Source organism: Narcine bancroftii, chromosome 1 (assembly GCF_036971445.1).
Source record: "Narcine bancroftii isolate sNarBan1 chromosome 1, sNarBan1.hap1, whole genome shotgun sequence".
Taxonomy (NCBI): Eukaryota; Metazoa; Chordata; class Chondrichthyes; order Torpediniformes; family Narcinidae; genus Narcine; species Narcine bancroftii.
The window spans coordinates 409638506-409659655 of record NC_091469.1 but is presented as its reverse complement, the minus strand read 5'-3'; the positions used below and the strand labels follow the sequence as shown (position 1 = coordinate 409659655).

Here is a 21150-nt window from a genome sequence, read left to right as displayed (position 1 = left end):
CACACTCCTCTTCTTGGGTACTGGGATGATTGATGCTCTTTTGAAGTTGGTGGGTACCTCTAACTGCAACATTTAAAAGATTACTGCCTTTTGAATCCTGTTAGCAAAGTGCATGACCTTAGACTTCCCCACATTAAACTGTTGACCAGGTCTTCGCCCAATTATTTTATCTATCTGTATCCCATTGCATAATCACTATGTTCTCATCAAAGTACAAATTTCAAATTTAGAGTACTGGATAGAGTATATACATGACATCCCATAGAGCAGGGGTGGCCAAACTGCGGCTCGTGAGCCACATGCGGCTCTTTGACATGTAATGTGCAGCTCGCGAGGAAGGTAGCTGTTGGCAGTGGGGAGGGTAGGTGTTGGCAGTGGGGAGGGTAGCTGTCCGCAGCGGGGAGGGTAGCTGTCCGCAGCGGGGAGGGTGGCTGTCAGCAGGTCACCAGCTCATTGTCAACAGCCTGTCCGCTGTTAGGCACCTGAAAGCTTGACCTTGCTGCTTTCAGGTGCCTGGGGTACGTTTGGTGTGTAGACTTGATTAGAAATAAATCTTTTGCAAAATTGCTCCCTTTGAAACAGTGCTTCTTCACTATCTGCAGTGTATCAGCATTTTGCAAATGGATGATTTGCAAATCAAGGATTGGAAAATACTTTCCCCAACAAAACTATACCAGGGTGAGCAACCTCCTGTGCCAGCCACCCCAGCCCCGTAGTCCCGCACTGGCCACTCCAGCCTGATGTCCCGCACTAGGGGGCTGTCAGGCATGGGGAATTGGGTTGCCGGCTGATTATCATCAGCCCACCCCCTGCTAGGCACCTGAAATCTCGGGGACAGGTTCTCCACTTTCAGGTGGTCTCCTGACAGCCGCATTCGGGTATTTTAGGCGACTTTACATTCAGGTATTATGGCCACCTGAAAGGGGCTAACAATAGTGTTAATGGGTGTGGCTTGCAATCACGTGATTGCAAACATCTGAAGTTTATGGTATGTGGCTCTTATGTTAAGCAAGTTTGGCCACCCCTGCCATAGAGCATGGTCCTGGTGATATGGATCCTTGATGATTTTTGCACCAATACCTCTGAGTAGAAAGTGTTGCAAAAAATAGTAGACACAGCCCAGAATATTAGAGGCAAAACTCTCCACACCATTGAAAATATCTACATGGAACGCTGGCATCGGGAAAGAGCGATAGCCTTTCCTTGTCTTAGTGTATTAGTAATTATGTGTGCTTGGACCTCTGGTACAGCAGGTTACATCATAACATGTCCTACCTATTTTCATCTCATTGGTAAGCTGGGGGGGGGGGGGGGGGTGGGGGGAGGGTGGAATCAGCTAATTTTACATGCAGTCACTTTGCATCTGTCATGAATGAAATGTAATCACTTGAAACTGAACATTAAAAGCTTTCACTCTATTTGTGTTCAAACTTGATTGCAGCATTCCAGAACAGGTCTGCACTTTACTTATAACTTTTTGCTTCTTTTTTTTGTCAAATGTTACCATAAAATGTGCAACAGCTAAAAACAGCTATTTGCATTGGCTTTCTGCTACATAGCAAAAATTGTTCTGAACTTTCTGTCTCATTCACAAAAATAAACCAAATTTTTGCATGGTTTCCTCTGTATGAAAAAAAATTGTATTTATGTCTCATCAGAACTGACTCCCAAACTCCCATCAATGGTCTCTCACTATATTCTGAAGTGCCACCTTATCCCAATGGCCACAGAGAGAAAAGAAGAACTGCCCACAGAACAGTGACTCACAATAATATTGCAGATTGAATAGGTTCATGAAATAACCAGTGTGAAATCTACCCATTCCAGAAGACACAATGGGTTAGGGCAAGAAAGAAAGATACAGCGCTAGAACCTGTATCCCAATTTGCCAGTCCTAGAAATGGAACCCCAGATCCCTAACCCTAGATCCTATAGACATGCACTGCTCTACAAATGTGACTGTGTGGCTAGGAATAAATTAAATGCTATCTACAAATGTGCCAATGACACCATGGTTGTTAGCAGAATCACCCACACAGATGAGGAAGTGTACAGGAATGAGATAGATGAATGGTGTAACAACAATGATGTTGCATTTAACATTAGCAAAACTAATGAACTGATTGTGGACCAGGAGGGGGAAAATCAGGAGGTCACAAATTAATCCTCATCAAGGACTTCAATCTCAATCTCTGAAAATCCATCCTGGAGCCTTCATGTTGATGCAATTGTGAAAAAGACTTACAAATGTCTATACTTCGTGTGGATTCACCAAAGACTCTTGCAGATTTCTACAAATGTATTAGGGAGAGCATTCTGACTGGCTGTACTACTCTCTGGTATGGAAGTTCCAATGCAAAGGACAGTTAAAGACCACAGAGAGTTGTGAACTCAGCCAGAGCCATCATGGGCATCAGTCTTCACTCCATCAAGGACATCTCCAAGAGGTGATCTGGAGAAAGCAGCCTCTATTCTCAAGGACCCTCACCACCCAGTTAACTGATAACATCAGGAAGGAGGTACAGGAGCCTGAAGACAAACACCCATGTGGTGATATGGCTGTATTTACTAGCTGGCCCGCCCTCCGAGGGTCTCCCTACCTTAGCTCCTCCCTTGATTCTTCCCATGTGGACCCTGGCCTTAAAGGTCTAGTCCCCTCTCCTTCACGCTCATTTTTCTAGCCTAGACCCAGGCCAGCAGTCTCTTGCTTAATAAAGCCTATTGTTCCCTTCAGTCTCCTGTCTGCACCATTATTGGACTACTAAGAGCACCCAACAATTTATTAAGCAAGATTTTAGAACTCTCCAATTATGGAGAAATTGCTGCACCCTGAAAGGCTGAAAGTAGACCCCCAAGTCCCAGATGCATCGGTACTCTTCGAGCAGTGGATGAACTGTTTCAATAATTTTCTTGACACCGCTGCGGAGGTGGTTGACTCGGACAAAAAGAAGCTCAAGATCTTTCAAGCACAAGTCGGCCAGAAGCCTACCTGACCATATTAGGGTGTGCGACTTACACCGACGCGATGGCTGAGCTGCGGGAGCACTATAAACCCAAGGTGAACTAGATTTATTCCCGTTACCTGATGGCGCCCTGGAAACAACAGCCTGGTGAGTCTGCCGAAGAGTTCGTCCAGTCCTTGGTCACATTGGGAAAAGACTGTTTGGGGGATCTCACGGGCCCGGGCATGATATCGCTGAACCAGTGCAAGGAAGAGCTGATCAGAGATGCCCGTGTGTCAGGGTTGAGGTTGGACTACATCCGGCAAAGACTCCTCAAGGAGGACCCACTCCCTCTCAAAACGGTCATTGAACTGGTCAGAACTCTGGATTCGGCCCAGTGCCAGGCGGTGTCAATCGTGGGCAGAAGCGAGCCAACCATGCACATTCCACCACGAGGGTCATCGGCCTGGGACTCAGCGTCAGGAATCAGCGACCCGACCACGGCTGCAATCATACTGACTGCACCATCGAGGTGCAACTTCTGCAGGCAGGCCAGGGAAGCAAGGCGCCTCTGCCCCACCAAAAGAGCGACATGCTTGGGTTGTGGTAAGAGAGGCAACTATCAAAGGGTCGGCAGGTCCCGATCAGTCAGCAAGCAGTGCAGCGTGCATTCCCAAAGAGCTTCCGGCAATGACCGCGTGTGCGGTAAGGGGAGCGCCATCTTACTGACCACCGCTCCTAGCCTCGGTACCTCAGCCTACCGCACTAGTGACATCACTTCTGGTCGCTTCGACTCCACTTTCGGCTTCTTCTTCATCCAATGCTGCGTGGTCAACAAGGAGGTCGCCATCTTGGGTGGGCCTCCCTACCGACGACGACGATGAAGAAACGTCACTTCAGTGACACTAAATCAAACCAGTCCTCACCCAATCTCAAACTCAATGATGCAGATCGAGGTGAATGGACACAAAATTAACTGTCCTTTTGATAGCGATGGTATGGAAAGCTTCGTACACCACGATGTGGTCCAGAGACTCTCCCTCCCAGACCAACCCATGATCAGGATGGTTTCAATAGCAGCCAGGGACCAATAGACAGGTATTCGGGGGTATTGTGTAGCGTCACTGACAGTGGGGGGGGGGGAATGTTATAACGACTTTGTTTTACTAGTCATGCCCTGCCTCTGCATGCCAATCCTCCTAGGCCTTGACTTTCAGAGTCAGTTTAGGAGCGTGACAATGGCGTTCGGAGGCCCCCAACCACTGTTAACCATTCAAAGCACTTGGCATTTGGGTGACCATCCCCGACCAAATGGCCAGCCTCCGTTACTGTCCCGTGGCCCCAACACCCAATCCCCGGCACCGTCCAGCAGTATGGGCACGCGGTCCTCGGCACCATACAGTGGTCCCGGCACTCGATCCCTGGCTACGCCATGTGGCCTAACCACCTTAAGGCTGCCCCTTCCGTTGCTGTTCGTGAACCTCATCCCGGATTGCAAACCAATTGCCACCAATAGTCGGCGTTATAGTTCGGAGAATATGCAATTTATCCGGGCCGAGGTTCAGCGACTCCTGGTGGAGGGGATCATAGCCCCTAGCACCAGTCCTGGAGAGCACAGGTCCTTGTAGTCAGAGGGGCAGGCAAGCCCCGGATGGTAATTGACTATAGTCAAACCACAGCTTCACCCAGCTGGATGCGTACCTGCTCCCCCATATAGCTGACTTGGTCAGTAAGGTTGCCAAATATAGAATTTTTTCAACCACTAACCTCAAGTCAGCTTACCACCAACTTTCCCTCCATCTGAACGATCAAATCTGTACCGGATTTGAAGCCGACAGGAAACTTTTCCATTTCCTGCGGGTACTCTTCGGCATTACTAACAGTGTTTCTGCTTTCCAGAGAGTAATGGCCAAGTTACTTAACTTGACGTACAACAAGGACAAGTGCGTGTTCAACACGGAGCACTTGGCCCTTCTTGGATGCATCGTGGCACATGGTGTCATTGCTCCTGACTCTGACCACATGTGACCACTTCTAGAACTCCCTGTCCCGAACACTCTGAAGGTGCTGAAACAATGCCTTGGGCTGTTCTCATACTATGTACAGTGGGTGCCCATCTAGGCCGATAAAGCCCATCCTCTAATTCGGTCAACCACTATCGGTGGAGGCCCAAGCTGCTTTTAATCAGATCGGTGGAGACATTGCTAAGGCCACGATGAATGCCGTGGAAAGCGATGCCTCTGACTTCGCGCTAGCTGCCACATTAAACCAGGCAGGCAGGCTGGTAACATTTTTTTTCTCCATACCCTTCACGGCCCCAAACCCAGCACTCCTCCGTCGAGAAGGAGGCGCAGGCAATCATTGAGGCAGTCTGCCACTGGTGGCACTACCTAGCTGGTAAGAGATTTACCCTGTTGATTGATCAGAGGATAGTGGCATTCATGTTCAGTTCCAAACAATGGGGTAAAATCAAGAACGACAAGATTCTGAGGTGGAGGATTGAGTTATCCACTTACAATTATGACATCTTCTACCAGCCAGGTAAGCTCAATGATCTCCCGGATGCCCTATCCCGAGGGATGTGTGACAGTGTGCATCTTGACCATCTCCAGATCCTGCACAGCAGTCTGTGCACCCTGGGATCACAAGGCTCTATCACTTTATTAGGTCAAGGCACATGTCATCAAGGCCACTCACCCTTTCCAACAATTCAGTGTCAATTTCAAGGCCCCCCCCCCACCACAAATAGGAACACCTACTTCCTGACGGTGGTGGACGAATTTTCCAGGTTCCCCTTTGCAATTCCCTGCCCAGATATGACCTCAACCACAGTCATCAAGCCCCTGAGCAGTATCTTCACTCTGTTCGGGTATCCCGACTATATTCATAGTGACCAGGGGACCTCGTTCATGAGTGAGGAGCTGCATCAGTACTTCTGGACCAGAGGCATAGACACAAGCAGAACCACCAGCTATAACCCTATAGGTAATGGCCAGGTGGAAATGAAGAAAGGGACTGTCTGGAAGGCAGTGCTCCTGGCCCTCAGGTCTAAAAATTTACCCGTGTCCCACCGGTAGGACTTTTTGCCAGAAGCCCTCCATACTATCCAGTCGTTACTTTGCACTGCAACTAACACCACCCCACATGAAGCCTCTTTGCTTTCCATAGGAGGTCGGTAAATGATTCTTCCATCCCTCCCTGGCTGACATCCCCAGGGCTGGTTCTCCTTCGAAAGCACGTCAGAGGCCATAAGATAGATCCACTGGTTGAAGTGGTACACCTCATTCATGCCAACCTCCAGTATGCATTTATGAGGTATCCGGATGGCCACGAGGACATGGTGCCCTTAAGAGACTTGGCAAGGGCCAGAGACCCTGAAACTGCATTGCCGGCTACTGCCCATGCCGCAGACCTGATGGTGCCACTCCCAAGCACAGCCCTGGAGTCCGAGCTGCCCAACCTGCAGCCGGACGTCCAGGCTCCTACCCCTCCTGCAGCTGCGGAGGACCCCCAGCACTTTAGGAGTCCACTGTCAGCACCCCAGCCCCCACAGTTCCGGCATTGGACACTCCCCCGTCGGCCCCCTTTTTGGGGGAGTGCCGTACTGAAACGCTGGTTCCCCAGTGGTCCACCTGTGCGGCTCATCCTCTAGCCGGGGGGGGGGGGGGGGGGGGGGGGAGCGTCTGCTTCCTCGTCCACCTTAGCTCGTCCCTTCTTGATCCTTCCCTTGTGATCCCCTGGCCATAAAGATGGAGTCCCCTCTCTTTCCCGCTCATTTTCCTAGCCGAGACCGCAGCCAGCAGTCTCTTGCTTAATAAAGTCTATCGTTCCCCTCAGTCTTCAGTCTGCATCATTATTGGGCTACCAATAGCGCCCAACAATACAAAAACAGCTTCTTCCCCTCTGCCATCAGATTTTGGAATGGACAATTATATAATTTATAGCACTATTTGCACCTGTAATACTGCCCCAAAACAACGAATTTCGAGATCTGTTCATAATAAATTTTGATTCTGATTCCATGTCTCAGCCTCAAGAACCAAGACTGTAGGTGACTGGCCCCAGATACTGTTCCATGGATCCGAGAGACCCAGAAAATGTACCCCAGGACTCCAAATATAGGGACTACAGCCCAGGCTCCCAGCACCAGGAGATGCAACCTAGGATCCTTCCCTGCATCATCAGGCACAGGACCTGCTGCCCTGAATTTCAGGCCCAGGCCCAGGCCCACCGAGAGCCTATGCACACCAGAACCCCCAGACCCAGAGCACTCGACGGTCAGCGGCAGGCAGAGCCAATCAGGTCAGCTGTTGATCCTGCCTGCCGCTCCCTCACCTTCGGTACTCCACATAGGAGTCCACGGCGGCCAGCGCCTCCCTGTCCAGACTGTGCCGCTCCATGCCGTAACCAGGCAACGGAATCACCCGTGAGCTACCGCGTCGGGCGGACTGGGGTTCAGAAGCGCGTGCTGGTCACGGGCGCGGGCAGCGTTGCGCTGTGCACACGGCTCGCTGTTGGCGGCATCGCGCCGGTACCTCACTTGTGTACTGGAGTAGCCCCTGTATTCCGTTTTTATGCCCGTCGGTGTTGGAGTCAGTGAACTATTTGTGACGAATATTGTATTGTCGAAATGCTGGTCACAATAATGGGGATCATCAGGTTGTACTGGATATGTATTATCGGTCATAACTAGAGAGGAAGTGCCAGTACAGAATACCTGCATACTGATCTTCACGTAACCCACATTGCTTGCACCATTCATGTACATAGATAGTACAATAACAGGATTAGCGGCAGTGTATACCCATTCAGTTCTAAGACCAGCAACAAACGTGCTTTCCAATTTCAAGTAACCCACTTCCCCCGTGTTTTTCCCCCCAAGACTAACCATGGTCTCTGTTATATATAGAGAATTTAGGTTAAAATGGCTTAAGTTAAAATGTGATGATTAATCATAAAAAGGGAAGCCAGAACGGACAGGGAGCTTACTAGCAGCCAAGGACAAAAGGTTCAGCTGGATATGTTTTTTTTAAACATATCTTTCCATGGTCATAGTGAGAGACATGCAGGAGACAAAAGATTGATAAGAAGGGTGAGAAACAGAATTTAGTGTATGTAGAGTTCGCAGCATACGTAACGAACGTGATAATTAAAAATGCAGTTGTACTTAGAATGCTTTTGCAATACTAACCAATTAAAACAGTATTAATAAGAAGGGGAAGGGCAAATAATAAAGGTATAAAAATCAATGCACTGTATGTATCGGGGCTTAACTGGTGAGAAGCCAGTTGAGTCCAACTCTGCAGACTTGTAAATAAAGCTTGTCGTGTCATCAGTTTTAAAGAGACTCATGTGTGAGAAGTTTTATTTCTGACAAATGGGGGCTCGTCCGGGATCTACACTCCGGCCGTGAGGGGAGGCGAGAAGAGGGACATCGGAGGTGGTGCACCTCGCTGAGTTCAGCGGCTCCTAGTCCCTTGCTCGTCGCTTCGGGCGGCTTGAGCGAGTGGTATCCGGACAAGGTGACACGACAAGACGGAGAGGAGAAGGGTGACGGTTCAATCCCCGAGAAGACACCGGTAAGTGACGACTTACGATTGTGGTGTGGGGATTGGGTAACAGGTGTAACGGGATACACCTGTTAGGATAAAAAAACCTAACGGAATAGATTAAGTATAGATCTTTTGTCGTTGTGTGAGAACCCTGTCGCGGGACTCTAGGATAGACCCCAGGGAAACCTCGGCGGTAACCGAAGGAGGGACAGCACCTCCGACGAAGTGCCGAGAAGAGAGGGGTCGACCCCAGGGAAACCTCAGCGGTAACCGAAGGAGGGACAGTACCTCCGACGAGGCGTCTGAGAAGAAGGGAGTAGGGTCCAGAATGAGAGGGTCCTCAGCAACGATAAACGGATCTAGGTGGGAAAATGGGAGGATCAAAATCTAAGGGCTCGTCTGAAAATTCAGGACAATTCCTGGGAGTTCCCCTTGACAGCCCTTTGGGGAGAATGTTTGAAAATTGGGATAGTAAAAGATATCGAGACAAAAACAAGAAAAAGATGGTTCAATATTGTCTCCTTTGGTCGAAACAACCTATTAAAGGTTCCTCGGTCTGGTGGCCGAAATTTGGATCTGATGAGGATTGGGTTAGACAAGCATTAAACATATATGTAAATTCGAGACCAAAGGTGAATCAAGAAGAGTCAGCATATGCATTTTGTTGGGTTCCCTGGCCAGGATCCTTAACAAAGTGTTTTAAATTGAGGGTAGCGGGAGAAAAGAAATGGGAACCTCTGGACAACCTTCCCCCTCCTTATATTCCCCCGGTGCCTACTGCGCCCGAGGAAAGCTCATTACCGGAGGGGAAAGGTGATGAATCTGATTGCCCCGAAAGGGGCCGGGAAAAAAAGGATGAATTAAGGGAGTCGGACCCTAAACTTCCACCGGTAAACCGACCCTGGACAAGATCCCAGACTGGTCCAGGACCATCAAAATTTTCAATAAGCCTAAATCCCCTGAGGGAAGTTCCTATGGGAGGACCGGGAGGGGGAACGGGATATGTGAATGTTCCCCTAACTAGTACAGAGGTGCGGGGATTTAAGAAAGATATGAAAAAGTTATTGGAAGATCCTATAGGACTGGCCGAACAGCTCGACCAATTCCTGGGACCAAACACATATACGTGGGAAGAGATGCAGGCAATAATGGGAACATTATTCTCACCCCAGGAGAGGCAGATGATTCGACGGGCTGCCCTCCTCATGTGAGAATATGAACAACCTGGGGACCCCAGACCCCATGAACAAAAATATCCCTTAAATGAACCCAGGTGGGACAAACGAACACCCGAGGGATTGGCAAGTATGAGACAATATAGAGAGTGGACAATTAAAGGGATACGGGAGGCTGTGCCAAAGGGTCACAATTTCACCAAGGCATTTGGGAACCACCAGGGGAAAGACGAGTCCCCTACTGATTTTTTGGAGAGGGTGAGAAAGAATGTCCAACAGTATGCGGGCGTGGACCCTAGTACACCAATGGGTGAACAGCTTATTCGAATTGAATTTGTTTCCAAATCATGGCAGGACATTAGAAAGAAACTAGAAAAGGAGGAGGACTGGAGTGAAAAACCCCTAAGTGAACTGTTAAAAAAGGCACAAAAAGTATATGTGCAGAGAGAAGAAGAAGATCAAAAGAGGGCGACAAAGGTTATGGTACAGACTATCCGACAGATGAATGCCGAATCCAGAGGGGAAAGAAAACAAAACCTTCCTCTAAACAATCCAAGATATCCAAGAGAGGGAAGACCCCGGAGGTTCGTTAAGTGCTATTACTGCAATGAGGAAGGACACTTTAAGAGGGAATGCCCCCGATACAAGAGGGAATTGCGTGCCCTCGAACTTATGGAAGAAGATTAGGGGGGTCAGGGGTTCCAAATGTTAGGGACCAAGTATAAGAGGGAACCCCTGGTAAAACTAAAAATTGGTCCCAAGGGAGAAGCGGTGGTGTTTATGGTGGACACAGGAGCGGAACGAAGTAGTGTAATAACTGTGCCAATCGGGACTGAACCTGTAAAAAGTAATTTGAAAATTTCTGGGATAGAAGGGGCTCCCAGAATGGTATCAATAATTCCCCAAGTAACAGTGAAACTGGAAGAAAGAGAAGGGGTACAAGACCTCTTGTTGTTACCGTCGGCTGGATTTAACCTCCTAGGAAGGGACTTACAGGCTCTCCTAGGTTTGGGTGCTCTCCCTGTGGACGGAGAAGTGCGAGTCCACCTCTGTGCTCTAAAGGAAGAGGATGAACGGCAGATTGACGAGAGAGTCTGGTATAAGGAGGGAAATCGAGGAGGTCTGGACATCCCACCTTTACATGTCACATTAATACCAGGTCATCAGCCGGTAAGGAAACGTCAGTATCCTATTTCTTTGGAAGGGAGAAAAGGGCTACAGCCGGTAATTGAGACTCTAATACGAGACGGACTATTAGAAGAATGCATGTCACCTTATAACACCCCTATACTCCCAGTGAAAAAGTCAGATGGATCCTATCGCCTAGTTCAGGATCTAAGAAGTTTGAATGCTATTGTTCAGACCCGCCACCCAGTGGTGCCTAATCCCTATACTATTATGAATCGGATTCCCCCAGACCATGAGTGGTTTAGTGTTATCGACTTGAAGGATGCCTTCTGGACTTGTCCGTTAGAAGAGGAAAGTAGAGATATGTTTGCGTTTGAATGGGAAAATCCATGGACAGGTAAACGGAGACAGTTTCGGTGGACTGTATTGCCCCAAGGGTTCACTGAATCTCCAAACCTGTTTGGACAAATGCTAGAACAAATCCTGATGGACTATCCACAATCTGATGATTCCCAACTAATGCAGTATGTGGATGATTTACTATTATCAGGACCCAAGGAACAAGAAATGAGGGGAGATACAATTAGACTCTTGAATTATCTGGGGAAAAAGGGTCTACGGGTGTCCAGGAACAAGTTACAGTTCGTTGAGAGAACTGTGGTATATCTGGGACACCAGATAAGTAAAGGACAGAAACGGATTACCCCTGAACGGATTGCGGGAATCACTAGAATGCCGTTACCCTGTAATAAGAAGGAAATAAGACAATTCCTGGGACTCTTAGGTTACTGTAGGTTATGGATAGAGGACTACTTAGCGTTGGTGAAGTTTATGTATGAAAAGCTGACAAATGAAAATGAATATCCATTGAAATGGACCCAGGAGGAGGAGGGATGGTTTGAGGACTTGAAGCATCGCCTGACACGAGCCCCGGTACTCACTCTGCCCTCTTTAAAACAGCCCTTCCAGCTATTTGTCACTCATAACCAAGGAACAGCAGTGGGGGTTTTAACACAGGAAAAAGGCGGTCAGCGACACCCAGTGGCTTTCCTTTCCAAAATGATGGACCCAGTGTCTCGCGGATGGCCGACGTGTATCCAGGGAGTAGCGGCTGCTGCTCTGTTGGTAGAGGAAGCACGTAAACTTACTTTTGGAGGAAAGATGACTGTGTACACCTCCCATTCTGTGAGTGTTTTATTAACACAAACTGCCCATCGATGGCTGACTGATTCTCGCATATTAAAGTATGAAACCATTTTAATGGTTGGAGAAGATCTACAGTTTGCAAAGATTAATAGCTGCAACCCAGCTCAGTTTTTATACGGCAGTGAAACAGAGAGAGAGGTGGAGCACGACTGTGTCGAGTTGACGGATCTTCAGACCAAGACCCGAGAAGACCTTTGCGATACTCCGCTGGGAGAAGGATATGAATTCTACATTGACGGCTCCACCAGATGTGTTGACGGAATGAGAAGAAGTGGGTATGCTATAATAGAAGAAAATACTTGGAAAGTAGTAGAATCCACGAGACTACCCGGAAGCTGGTCAGCACAGTCCTGTGAACTATATGCCTTGCAGAGAGCCCTCAGAATACTGGCAAAGAAAATTGGAACGATTTACACTGATTCCAAATACGCATACGGGGTAGTGCATACCTTTGGTAAGATCTGGAAGGAGCGTGGTCTAATTACATCAAGAGGAAAGGAATTGGCACACGAACAGATGATTACTCTGACTTTAGAAGCCTTGACATTACCCCAGGAAATAGCAGTGGTCTACATACCAGGCCATCAGAGGGGAGATACCCCGACAGCAATTGGAAACAGACTGGCTGATGAAGAAGCCAAAAGGGCAACCATGCAACAAGAAGTCCGTTTGCTGACCTTAATCCCAATAAGACAAGGCATAAAGAAGGCTCCCATTTTCACTGCTAAGGAAGAAAAGGACATGGCTCAGCTGGGCGCAAGCCAGCTGCCTGATGGAACATGGAAGAGACCAGATGGAAGAATGGTTCTAAATAAAGAAATAACTCGCAATATTTTAAAACACCTGCATCATCAGAGCCACTGGGGCACCCAAGCCTTATGTGACACAGTGCTTCGAGAATATGTGTGTAAGGGAATCTACACCTTGGCCCAACAGGAGGTGCAGAATTGTCACCTATGCACAAAAATTAATAAGAAGGTAATGAGGACAGGGACCATGGGAGGTCAACCATTAGCCATACGCCCTTTTCAACGTATCCAGATCGACTTCACAGAGTTACCTAAAGTCCAAAGATGGAAATATCTGTTGGTGATAATAGATCACTTTACCAGATGGGTGGAAGCCTTCCCAACAGTAAATACTACAGCCTCTACAGTAGCTCGCCTCCTCCTAGAGCAGATAATCCCCAGATATGATATAATGGATTCTATAGACTCAGACAGGGGTCCACATTTTTCTTCAAAAATCCAGCAATTGATTTGTGATGCATTACAGGTCTCTTGGAAATTACATACCCCTTGGCATCCACAAAGCTCAGGGAAGGTCGAACGTATGAATGGAACACTAAAAATCCAATTGACAAAGTTAATGGTGGAAACTAAAATGCCTTGGATAAAGTGTCTGCCCCTAGCCTTATTGAGAATTCGTACTGCCCCACGAAAAGATGTAGGGCTGTCCCCTTATGAAATGATGTTTGGGCTTCCCTTCTGGAGTACAGTTGAAGGGTGTCCCACCTTGGGGGAAGGGGATATATTTGTTAGGAACTATTTACAGGCACTGTCACGCTCTCTTGCAGATTTACGAAAGAGAGGACTATTGGCACAAACACCGCCTTTAGACTTTTCTTTACACATAGTGGAACCAGGAGACTGGATTCTCATCAAGACCTGGAAAACTGAAAAACTCCAGCCCCAGTGGGAAGGTCCATACCAAGTTCTCTTAACTACAGAGACTGCAGCACGAACAAGAGAGAAGGGGTGGACGCACGCATCCAGATTTAAGGGACCTGTAGAGGCGCCTCAGGACCCTGATACGAACTCAGATTGGACTTGTGTTCCTGGAGAAAAACCTCTTACCTTGCGATTTCGCAGAAAGACTTGATTCACAATGTTATTGTTATGTTCTTTGATTTTTCTTAGTTTGCCTATGTCTTTATCAGGTGTGAAATGTAAGAAATGCAGAGACACAGTGGTCCTGTTTCAGGACCACATTTGGGGAAGAAAGGAGGGTAATTTTATTTCCCATACCTCAGTTCCTGAGAAATGCTGGGCAGAAAATACCACCCAACATCCATATACCCCTTGTGTGGAAAAAGAAGGAAATAATATGGGTCATTATATACAGATTCCTAATACCACTCCTTTCCCTCTTAACGGTTGGAAGGGTGACTCAGGCCCACCATGCCCTGATGGACTCTGGTTTTGCATACACACATTTTAAAGAGAGAAAGGGGTGGATTGTTATATATAGAGAATTTAGGTTAAAATGGCTTAAGTTAAAATGTGATGATTAATCATAAAAAGGGAAGCCAGAACGGACAGGGAGCTTACTAGCAGCCAAGGACAAAAGGTTCAGCTGGATATGTTTTTTTTAAACATATCTTTCCATGGTCATAGTGAGAGACATGCAGGAGACAAAAGATTGATAAGAAGGGTGAGAAACAGAATTTAGTGTATGTAGAGTTCGCAGCATACGTAACGAACGTGATAATTAAAAATGCAGTTGTACTTAGAATGCTTTTGCAATACTAACCAATTAAAACAGTATTAATAAGAAGGGGAAGGGCAAATAATAAAGGTATAAAAATCAATGCACTGTATGTATCGGGGCTTAACTGGTGAGAAGCCAGTTGAGTCCAACTCTGCAGACTTGTAAATAAAGCTTGTCGTGTCATCAGTTTTAAAGAGACTCATGTGTGAGAAGTTTTATTTCTGACAGTCTCTCTTCCCTTGTTCACCTTTTTCAACCCTCCACCTTCTCTCATCCTTACCAAGAGACATCTGCCTATCACCTCACTATCTATCTGGGTTTCTTCTCCGTTGGTTCTTGTTTTTGTTTCCTCCCTCATCTAGTTTCATTTGCTCATTATCCTTCCCCTATCTGGTCCCACCGATCACTCACCTCTCCTCTCCTCTTCCACATGCTCAAAACTCTCAATCCTAACCCAGGATCTCGCCTTTAAACATTGACCCTGCACAAATTCTGCTTGCCCCACTGAATATTCTGTATTTTACCAGAAGACAGCTTTAGGGACATCATCCGTGGTACCAGGTATGTATATTCATCATACCTAAAGAGCAAAGCTTCTGGAGCACTGCAATTGAGCTGAGTAGTTGCCGCATCGGTTGACAAAACAGCTACAGCAGTAGAGTCGATGGAAAGAATGTCTTAACCTTTTATTGCAAAATATTCATTATTTCTTTACATGCTGGTCATTGCCATATATTTTAGTGTAATCTCCCAATGAACCACAAGCAAACTCTCATAATATGACTGAAACTGACATTGAGTTTAATAATGAAAAATATTTCACTGTAAAGCTCAGAATCTAAGTGACCTTCGTCACTTTCAAACTCAATGCCAAATTCTGCCATATTATAGACACTATGCAAAAAGACACTTGACAAGAAAAAATATCAAATTGTTATTGCTCGTATAAGTAAGATATTTTTATTGATTTCATCATGTAAAGGTTACATAATAATAACGTATACGTATTATACGTCCCGTGTAATAATGCTGTTAAGACCTATTGAAAAAAATAAACACTAATTGTCAACCCCCTCAGTATAAGATTAAAAATAGCTTTTTCCTTCGTTGGATATTCGACATCGACCTAAAAGGGCAGTCTTATATGAGGTCAAGTTTATTGTCATCTAACTGTACAAGTACAAGCCGACGAAACAGCGTTCTCCCGCCCTCAAGCAGATGCACAACTAAGCATTTCATTTCATTTGAGTAAATTTGAATTATTTCCGTCGATGTATATTTTTAATATCCCCTTCCCGCTTTGTTCCTCGCCTTGCTGGTTTAGTTTTGAGGTTTGTAATTCCCTCTCAAGCTAGTTTTAAAAGATTCCCAGTTGCACTAGTAACTCGCAGAAATATTGTTCCCGACCTATGAATTGTTAACAAAATGCTCGAGTAATTTCATTAAGAAAGGTTGAATAATTGTGAAAATTATAACGTCTTTTAATGTGAAGGAGTTGTTAAATATCTGATTCAAGTCCATCTGCAAGTGTTCGCGTGCTTGGGGGATAGACACATGCGCAGTAGGTCGGAGTGGGGCCTTCTGGGATGGGGAAGCACTAGCTGCCGGAAGCGTCCCGAATTTGGAACCGAGCGGGTGGGTAAGTGATGGATACGGCAGAGTGAGAGCGCGGTCGGATCCCAACGGTCACCCCTCACGGGGCCATGTACCATATTCCCCCTCTGCCCCGACCCCGAGTAAACCCAGCGCCGTATCCTGTCCTGGAGTCCCGCAACGTCCAGGTTGGATCCGGGGACGAACATCGGCAGGACCTCCCCTGTTCATTCGCACTCCCGTCGCTCGCCCGAGGCTGAGATTCCCGCTGGGACTCGGAGTTCGTTTCGCCACTCCCCGCTCGGGCAGAACAAACCGTCCACGACTTGGACGTGGGTCGGCAGGTGCCCGGACTGCTTTGGGGAAATTGGGGTGAATCGCGGGTGCTTTTCGGTGAAGTGTCTGTTTCCGTAGCTTTACTTGACGAGGTGCGGCTTGGGAGCAAAATTGGGTGTTGTGGCAAGTTGGTGAGGAAATGTATCGGTGAAGTATCTGCGAGACTTACTGGTGCAATAACAATGCACTTCAATGGATATTTTTTCCTAATTCCAACAATTTCATTTAGTTGGAATTACCTTGACTAGTATTTAAAATAGCAACACCTTTAATTTTCTCTATTTGGGCTTATCTTCAAGTTCATATTTATTCTTAAGAGTCCATACATGCTATCACATATAACCATGAGATTTTTTTCCCTGTAGGCCAGGCAAAAGTTCTACTTGCCATTAACAGTAGACTGGACTCGAGAAAAAAAAAGATACATATACAAAAGAAAGAAATGTAAACAAATGGCAATACAGGAAAAATAAATATTCAGTAATAAATCATGTGCGAAGTGAGTCTTTAAATAAGTGTCTAAGTCTGTTGTTTAGGAGGGGTAACAACTGTTCCTGAGCCTGGTATGAGTCTTGTGGCACCTATACCTCTTTCCTAATAACAGCAATAAGAACAGAACATGTCTTTGAAGATTGCTGCTTCTGACAGCAGAGTTCCATGTAGATTTTCTTAATGGTGGGGAAGTTTTCCTGTCATGTCCTGGACTGTATCCACTACTTTTAGCATGGCTTTCTTCTCTGAGGTATTGGTGACCCACACAAGACCATGATGCTGGTCAACACATCTTGCACTCCGCACCTGTAGAAGTTCGCCAAGGTTTCCAATATCATACCAAACCTCGGCAAATTCCTGAGGAAGTAGAGGTGTCTTCACGATGATATTCGTATGTTGAGTCCAGGAAAGGTTCTCAGAGATAGTGACTCCCAGGAAATTACCATTTATGCAGTTGTTTAGGATGATCCAAAACTTTTTTAAAAATCACCTTAAAATCCAGGTCGTCCTATGCAAAGGGTCTAAATTTTTTACCTTGACGACAAAGTCTTCAACGCAATCAATCTTGTGCATGGCCTGTTATTTATTTGGAAAGTCTCAGTGCTCCTCCTAGGGGGTCCATCTGCCCAGTCTGACTGCTGCTGTCTCTGCCCAGGCTTTAAACGGCCTGTTACTGGAACTGGCTGGCAGTGGTTTCATTTAAAATATGCAAATAAAATTTAAACCTTTAAATTATAATTTGTTATTAAAATATTATGATGTGCTTTTAACACATCCACTGGTCAGCGGTAAATGCCAGATATTTATTTTGGTGGGTGAGTCATCTTGTGCAAATGGTATCACTCAAAACCAACATTTTAGGTGGAAATTCAGGTTGTCCAATAGGTGCATAAACTGTAAATTTGCTCACCTCTCCACCACTTATCCCCAAGTGATCACTGGTACTCCTCTGGTTTTCCCTTTCTAAAGTTCACAATCTGCTCCTTGATTTTGGTGACATTGAGTGAGAAATTGTATTGGTACACCATTCAGACAAGTTTTCAATCTTCCTCCTCTATGTTGACTCATCCCCACTACCATGGTATCATCAGCAAATTTGTAAGTGGTTTTGTCGTACCAAGCCACACAGTCAAAGGTGTAAACCTAAGTATGCAGCCCTGAGGTGATTTGGTACTGATGGAGATTATGGAGGAAATATTTTTGCCAATTCACACTGATTGTGGTCTGGAGGTTAGGAAATCCAGGATCCAATTACACAGTAATGAGGCCCAGGTCTTGGAGTTTGCTGATTTGTTTTGAGGGAATGATGGAGATCAATGCCAAACTGTCATAAACAAAGAGCATTCTGGTGTATACATCTTTGCTGTCCAGGTATTTCTGGATTTTGTGTAAGAGCCAGTGAGATGGCTCCACAGACCTATTGCTGAGTTAGGCAAATTGGAATAGATCCATGTCACTGCTCAGACAGGAGCTGATACGCTTCAATACCAGCCTCTCAAAACACTTCCTCACTGTCGATGTGAGTGGTCGTTTAGGCAGGTTACCACATTCTTGGGCACTGATATGTTTGAGGCCTGTTTTTACCTTGAAGACAAAGTCTTCCACATCAGTGTCTTGTGTAATGATTAATTAGAAACTGAAATTGAAACCTGAGAGCTTTTCCATCATCTGTTAATCATATTTGGATCATGTGATGAGTATTTTGGATGAGTGATATTCCAGCTATACTCAAGCTTGAGAGATGCGAAGAATATATCCAAGAAAGGGAATAGGGAAATCAAGGAATATGGATTCATGCATCTGAGTGTTTTGAAGGAAAATTATTAGTCATTGAATGTTGGATTACAGACACCCATTATTATTTCATTCATTCAGGACTTGGCAACCCTCTTGAATGGTACACCTTCCATCAACCTTAGCATTTATTCACTTGGCCACTCAGGTTGCACAAGCCTCTACCAGCAAAAAATACAAGAGCAGCAGGTGCATTGGAAAAGCACCCACGTGGAGGTTCCTCTCCAAGACGTATATTATCCTTGTTTGGAACTATACTGCCATCCTTACTGGTCCTGAATCTGGAATCCTAGAATTCCCTGCCCAACAGCATTGTGCAGCATTCCAAGAAGAGAGCTCACCATCTCAATCTGAAGGTCAACTGTAAGAAGAGTAAATGCTGACCTTGCTGGCAACAACTGCATCCCAAAAAAAATCGAAGGATAGGAAAAGAGCAAATGCTTAAAATCTAAATATAAGTGTCTTCCACTGAGTCACCGAAAAATCCAGCTGCAACACTTGCCAACCATCTTAACTCTGGAACTGAGGTGCCAGGTAGAAACAGGAGAGCTAGAGGAAAAGTTTGCATAGATAGGAGTATGTGAAATTGGGGAAAAAATATTTGGACAGGCGGATCTGTGTTAATCCTCTCCAAGTAATTTTCTTTTTGTCTACTTTCAACCAAACAAGTATTTGTAATATAAAGATGGCAAACTGGGGGTCTCCAAAAACACTTACTAGCCAGCTTGGGGCTGCCCCACTTCTCCCACCTGTACCTTTGATATTATCATGTATCATGATTTTTGCATTTTTCCTACAATTACAGTTGTATGTGTTTTGTTGGGAGGGTGGGGGGTTGGTTGAGGACCTTTTCCAGATACAATTTCCATGGCATTTTCAAAATCCCAGGCATTACTTTTTTTTGCCATTAGACCATTGTGACATATCTTCTGGTGTCACAATGTTCACATTTCAAGGATATGTTCCCATTGGCCCCTTTTCCTTTCTTGCCCATGTCATTAATTCACCACTGTTCTCATTCTTCTCACTTAAGTCCTAAGAGCATGTATTTGATTATAATTGCCATATTTTATCATCAAGCATATTTATAGAAAGTAGAAAAGTTTATGATATATTCATTGCTGTATTGTTCAGACCTTTCCATACACTTTAATGGTGAGATACGCAATACCATTTTTGAAGTGTATTTTGAATTTTGCTTACCTGCTCTCTCCTGTCATTGTGGAATGCTTCTGCGTAAGTAATGCCAAGTCATGTCAGTATAAACTACAAATTATGAGTCATGTTAAATACATAAAAATGCTAGAGGTCCCTCAGCATCCATAGGAGTCAAAGATAGAATGTCACCAATGTTTCAGGTTTGAGCTCTTTGTCAAGCCCTGAAACCTTGGTGATATATTTTTGCTGCTTATGGATGCTGCAGGACCTGCTTAGTTTGTCCAGCACTTCTGTGTATCAACTACAAAAACAGCTCCTGCACACTTTCTTTTTTCACATAAATTGTGGATCATGTCTGTTTTAAAAAAAAAAGTTCTATTCAACTTCTGGTTGTGTAATTACATCCATGTGAAAGAATATTACTTGTATCAATAACCTTGAAAGTTGCATAAACCTTGTGGGCAAGGGTACTGGCCACCATCATGTCAACCATCTATAGGAGCTCTATTGAGAGAATCCTGGCCAGCTGCATCACAGTGTGGAACAGTTGCTGCAGAGAAATAGTTAGGAGATCAATCCACTGGACTATAAGAGTGCTAGAGTTTCCCTTTTTTGCCCATCCCAGCATGAATCAGGTGGGCGGGGGTGGGGAGGTAAGAGAGAGGGCAGCACGACTCGTGGGGAGGAGAGAGAGACGGCAGTGTAACTTGGGTGAGTGGGGGGAAAGAGAGATGGCAGCATGTCTTGTGTGGGGGAAGAGAGAGACTGCAGCGTGACTTGGGGGTGGGGGAGGAAAGAAAGATGGCAGCGCGACTCAGCTGGGTGAGGGGGGGAGAGATGGCAGCGTGACTTGGGTGGGTGAGGAGGAGAGACACGCCAGCACGACTGGAAGGGGGTGGATACAGCAGCACAATTTGGGTGGGCTTAAATTTGGGGCAGCTGTCTTTTGTTCTGAACTCCGGAAAAATCCAAAATTCGGAACACATTGTCCCCCAAGGGTTCCAGATAAAGGATTGTGTACCTGTACCATGTCAGCTGCTGAAGCATTGAAATCCTTTTTCGACGCAGTGAGGAGCCCCAGGAGGACCCACGGTAATTCATCCGCCCAGTTCAGCCCCTTGAGTTCAGCTATTAAGGCAGCCTTTAGGTGCCTGTGGAACTGCTCCACCAACCCATTGGCCTGAGGGTGGTAAGCCATGTTATGATGGAACTAGGTTCCCAGCAAATTGGCCAGCGCCACCTAGTACCTCAAAGTGAACTGTACCTCTTTTGGAACTCATGTGC

The 21150-nt window shown here is 46.0% G+C and overlaps 2 protein-coding genes across 25 annotated transcripts in view; one reads left to right on the top strand and one right to left on the bottom strand.

Annotated features, from left to right (window-relative positions):
* fam221a (family with sequence similarity 221 member A) overlaps positions 1-7516 on the bottom strand; it is a 90198-nt gene extending 82682 nt beyond the window's left edge. For 4 of the 8 annotated variants that reach the window (XM_069913918.1, XM_069913915.1, XM_069913919.1 and 1 more), the window contains exon 1: positions 7278-7515. In XM_069913918.1, coding sequence (XP_069770019.1) covers positions 7278-7342 — 65 coding nt within the window. In that variant the 5' untranslated portion in view covers positions 7343-7515. Of the gene's footprint in view, positions 1-7277 lie in introns of all 8 variants that reach the window. The other 4 variants (XM_069913917.1, XM_069913914.1, XM_069913912.1 and 1 more) reach the window with 2 other exon arrangements.
* Positions 7517-14758: 7242 nt separating this feature from the next.
* LOC138751529 (alpha-1,6-mannosylglycoprotein 6-beta-N-acetylglucosaminyltransferase A-like) overlaps positions 14759-21150 on the top strand; it is a 128705-nt gene continuing 122313 nt past the window's right edge. For 5 of the 17 annotated variants that reach the window (XM_069913898.1, XM_069913892.1, XM_069913908.1 and 2 more), the window contains exons 1-2: positions 15861-16132; positions 18790-19944. The gene's annotated coding sequence lies outside the window, so the exon portion shown is untranslated. The other 12 variants (XM_069913907.1, XM_069913909.1, XM_069913895.1 and 9 more) reach the window with 6 other exon arrangements.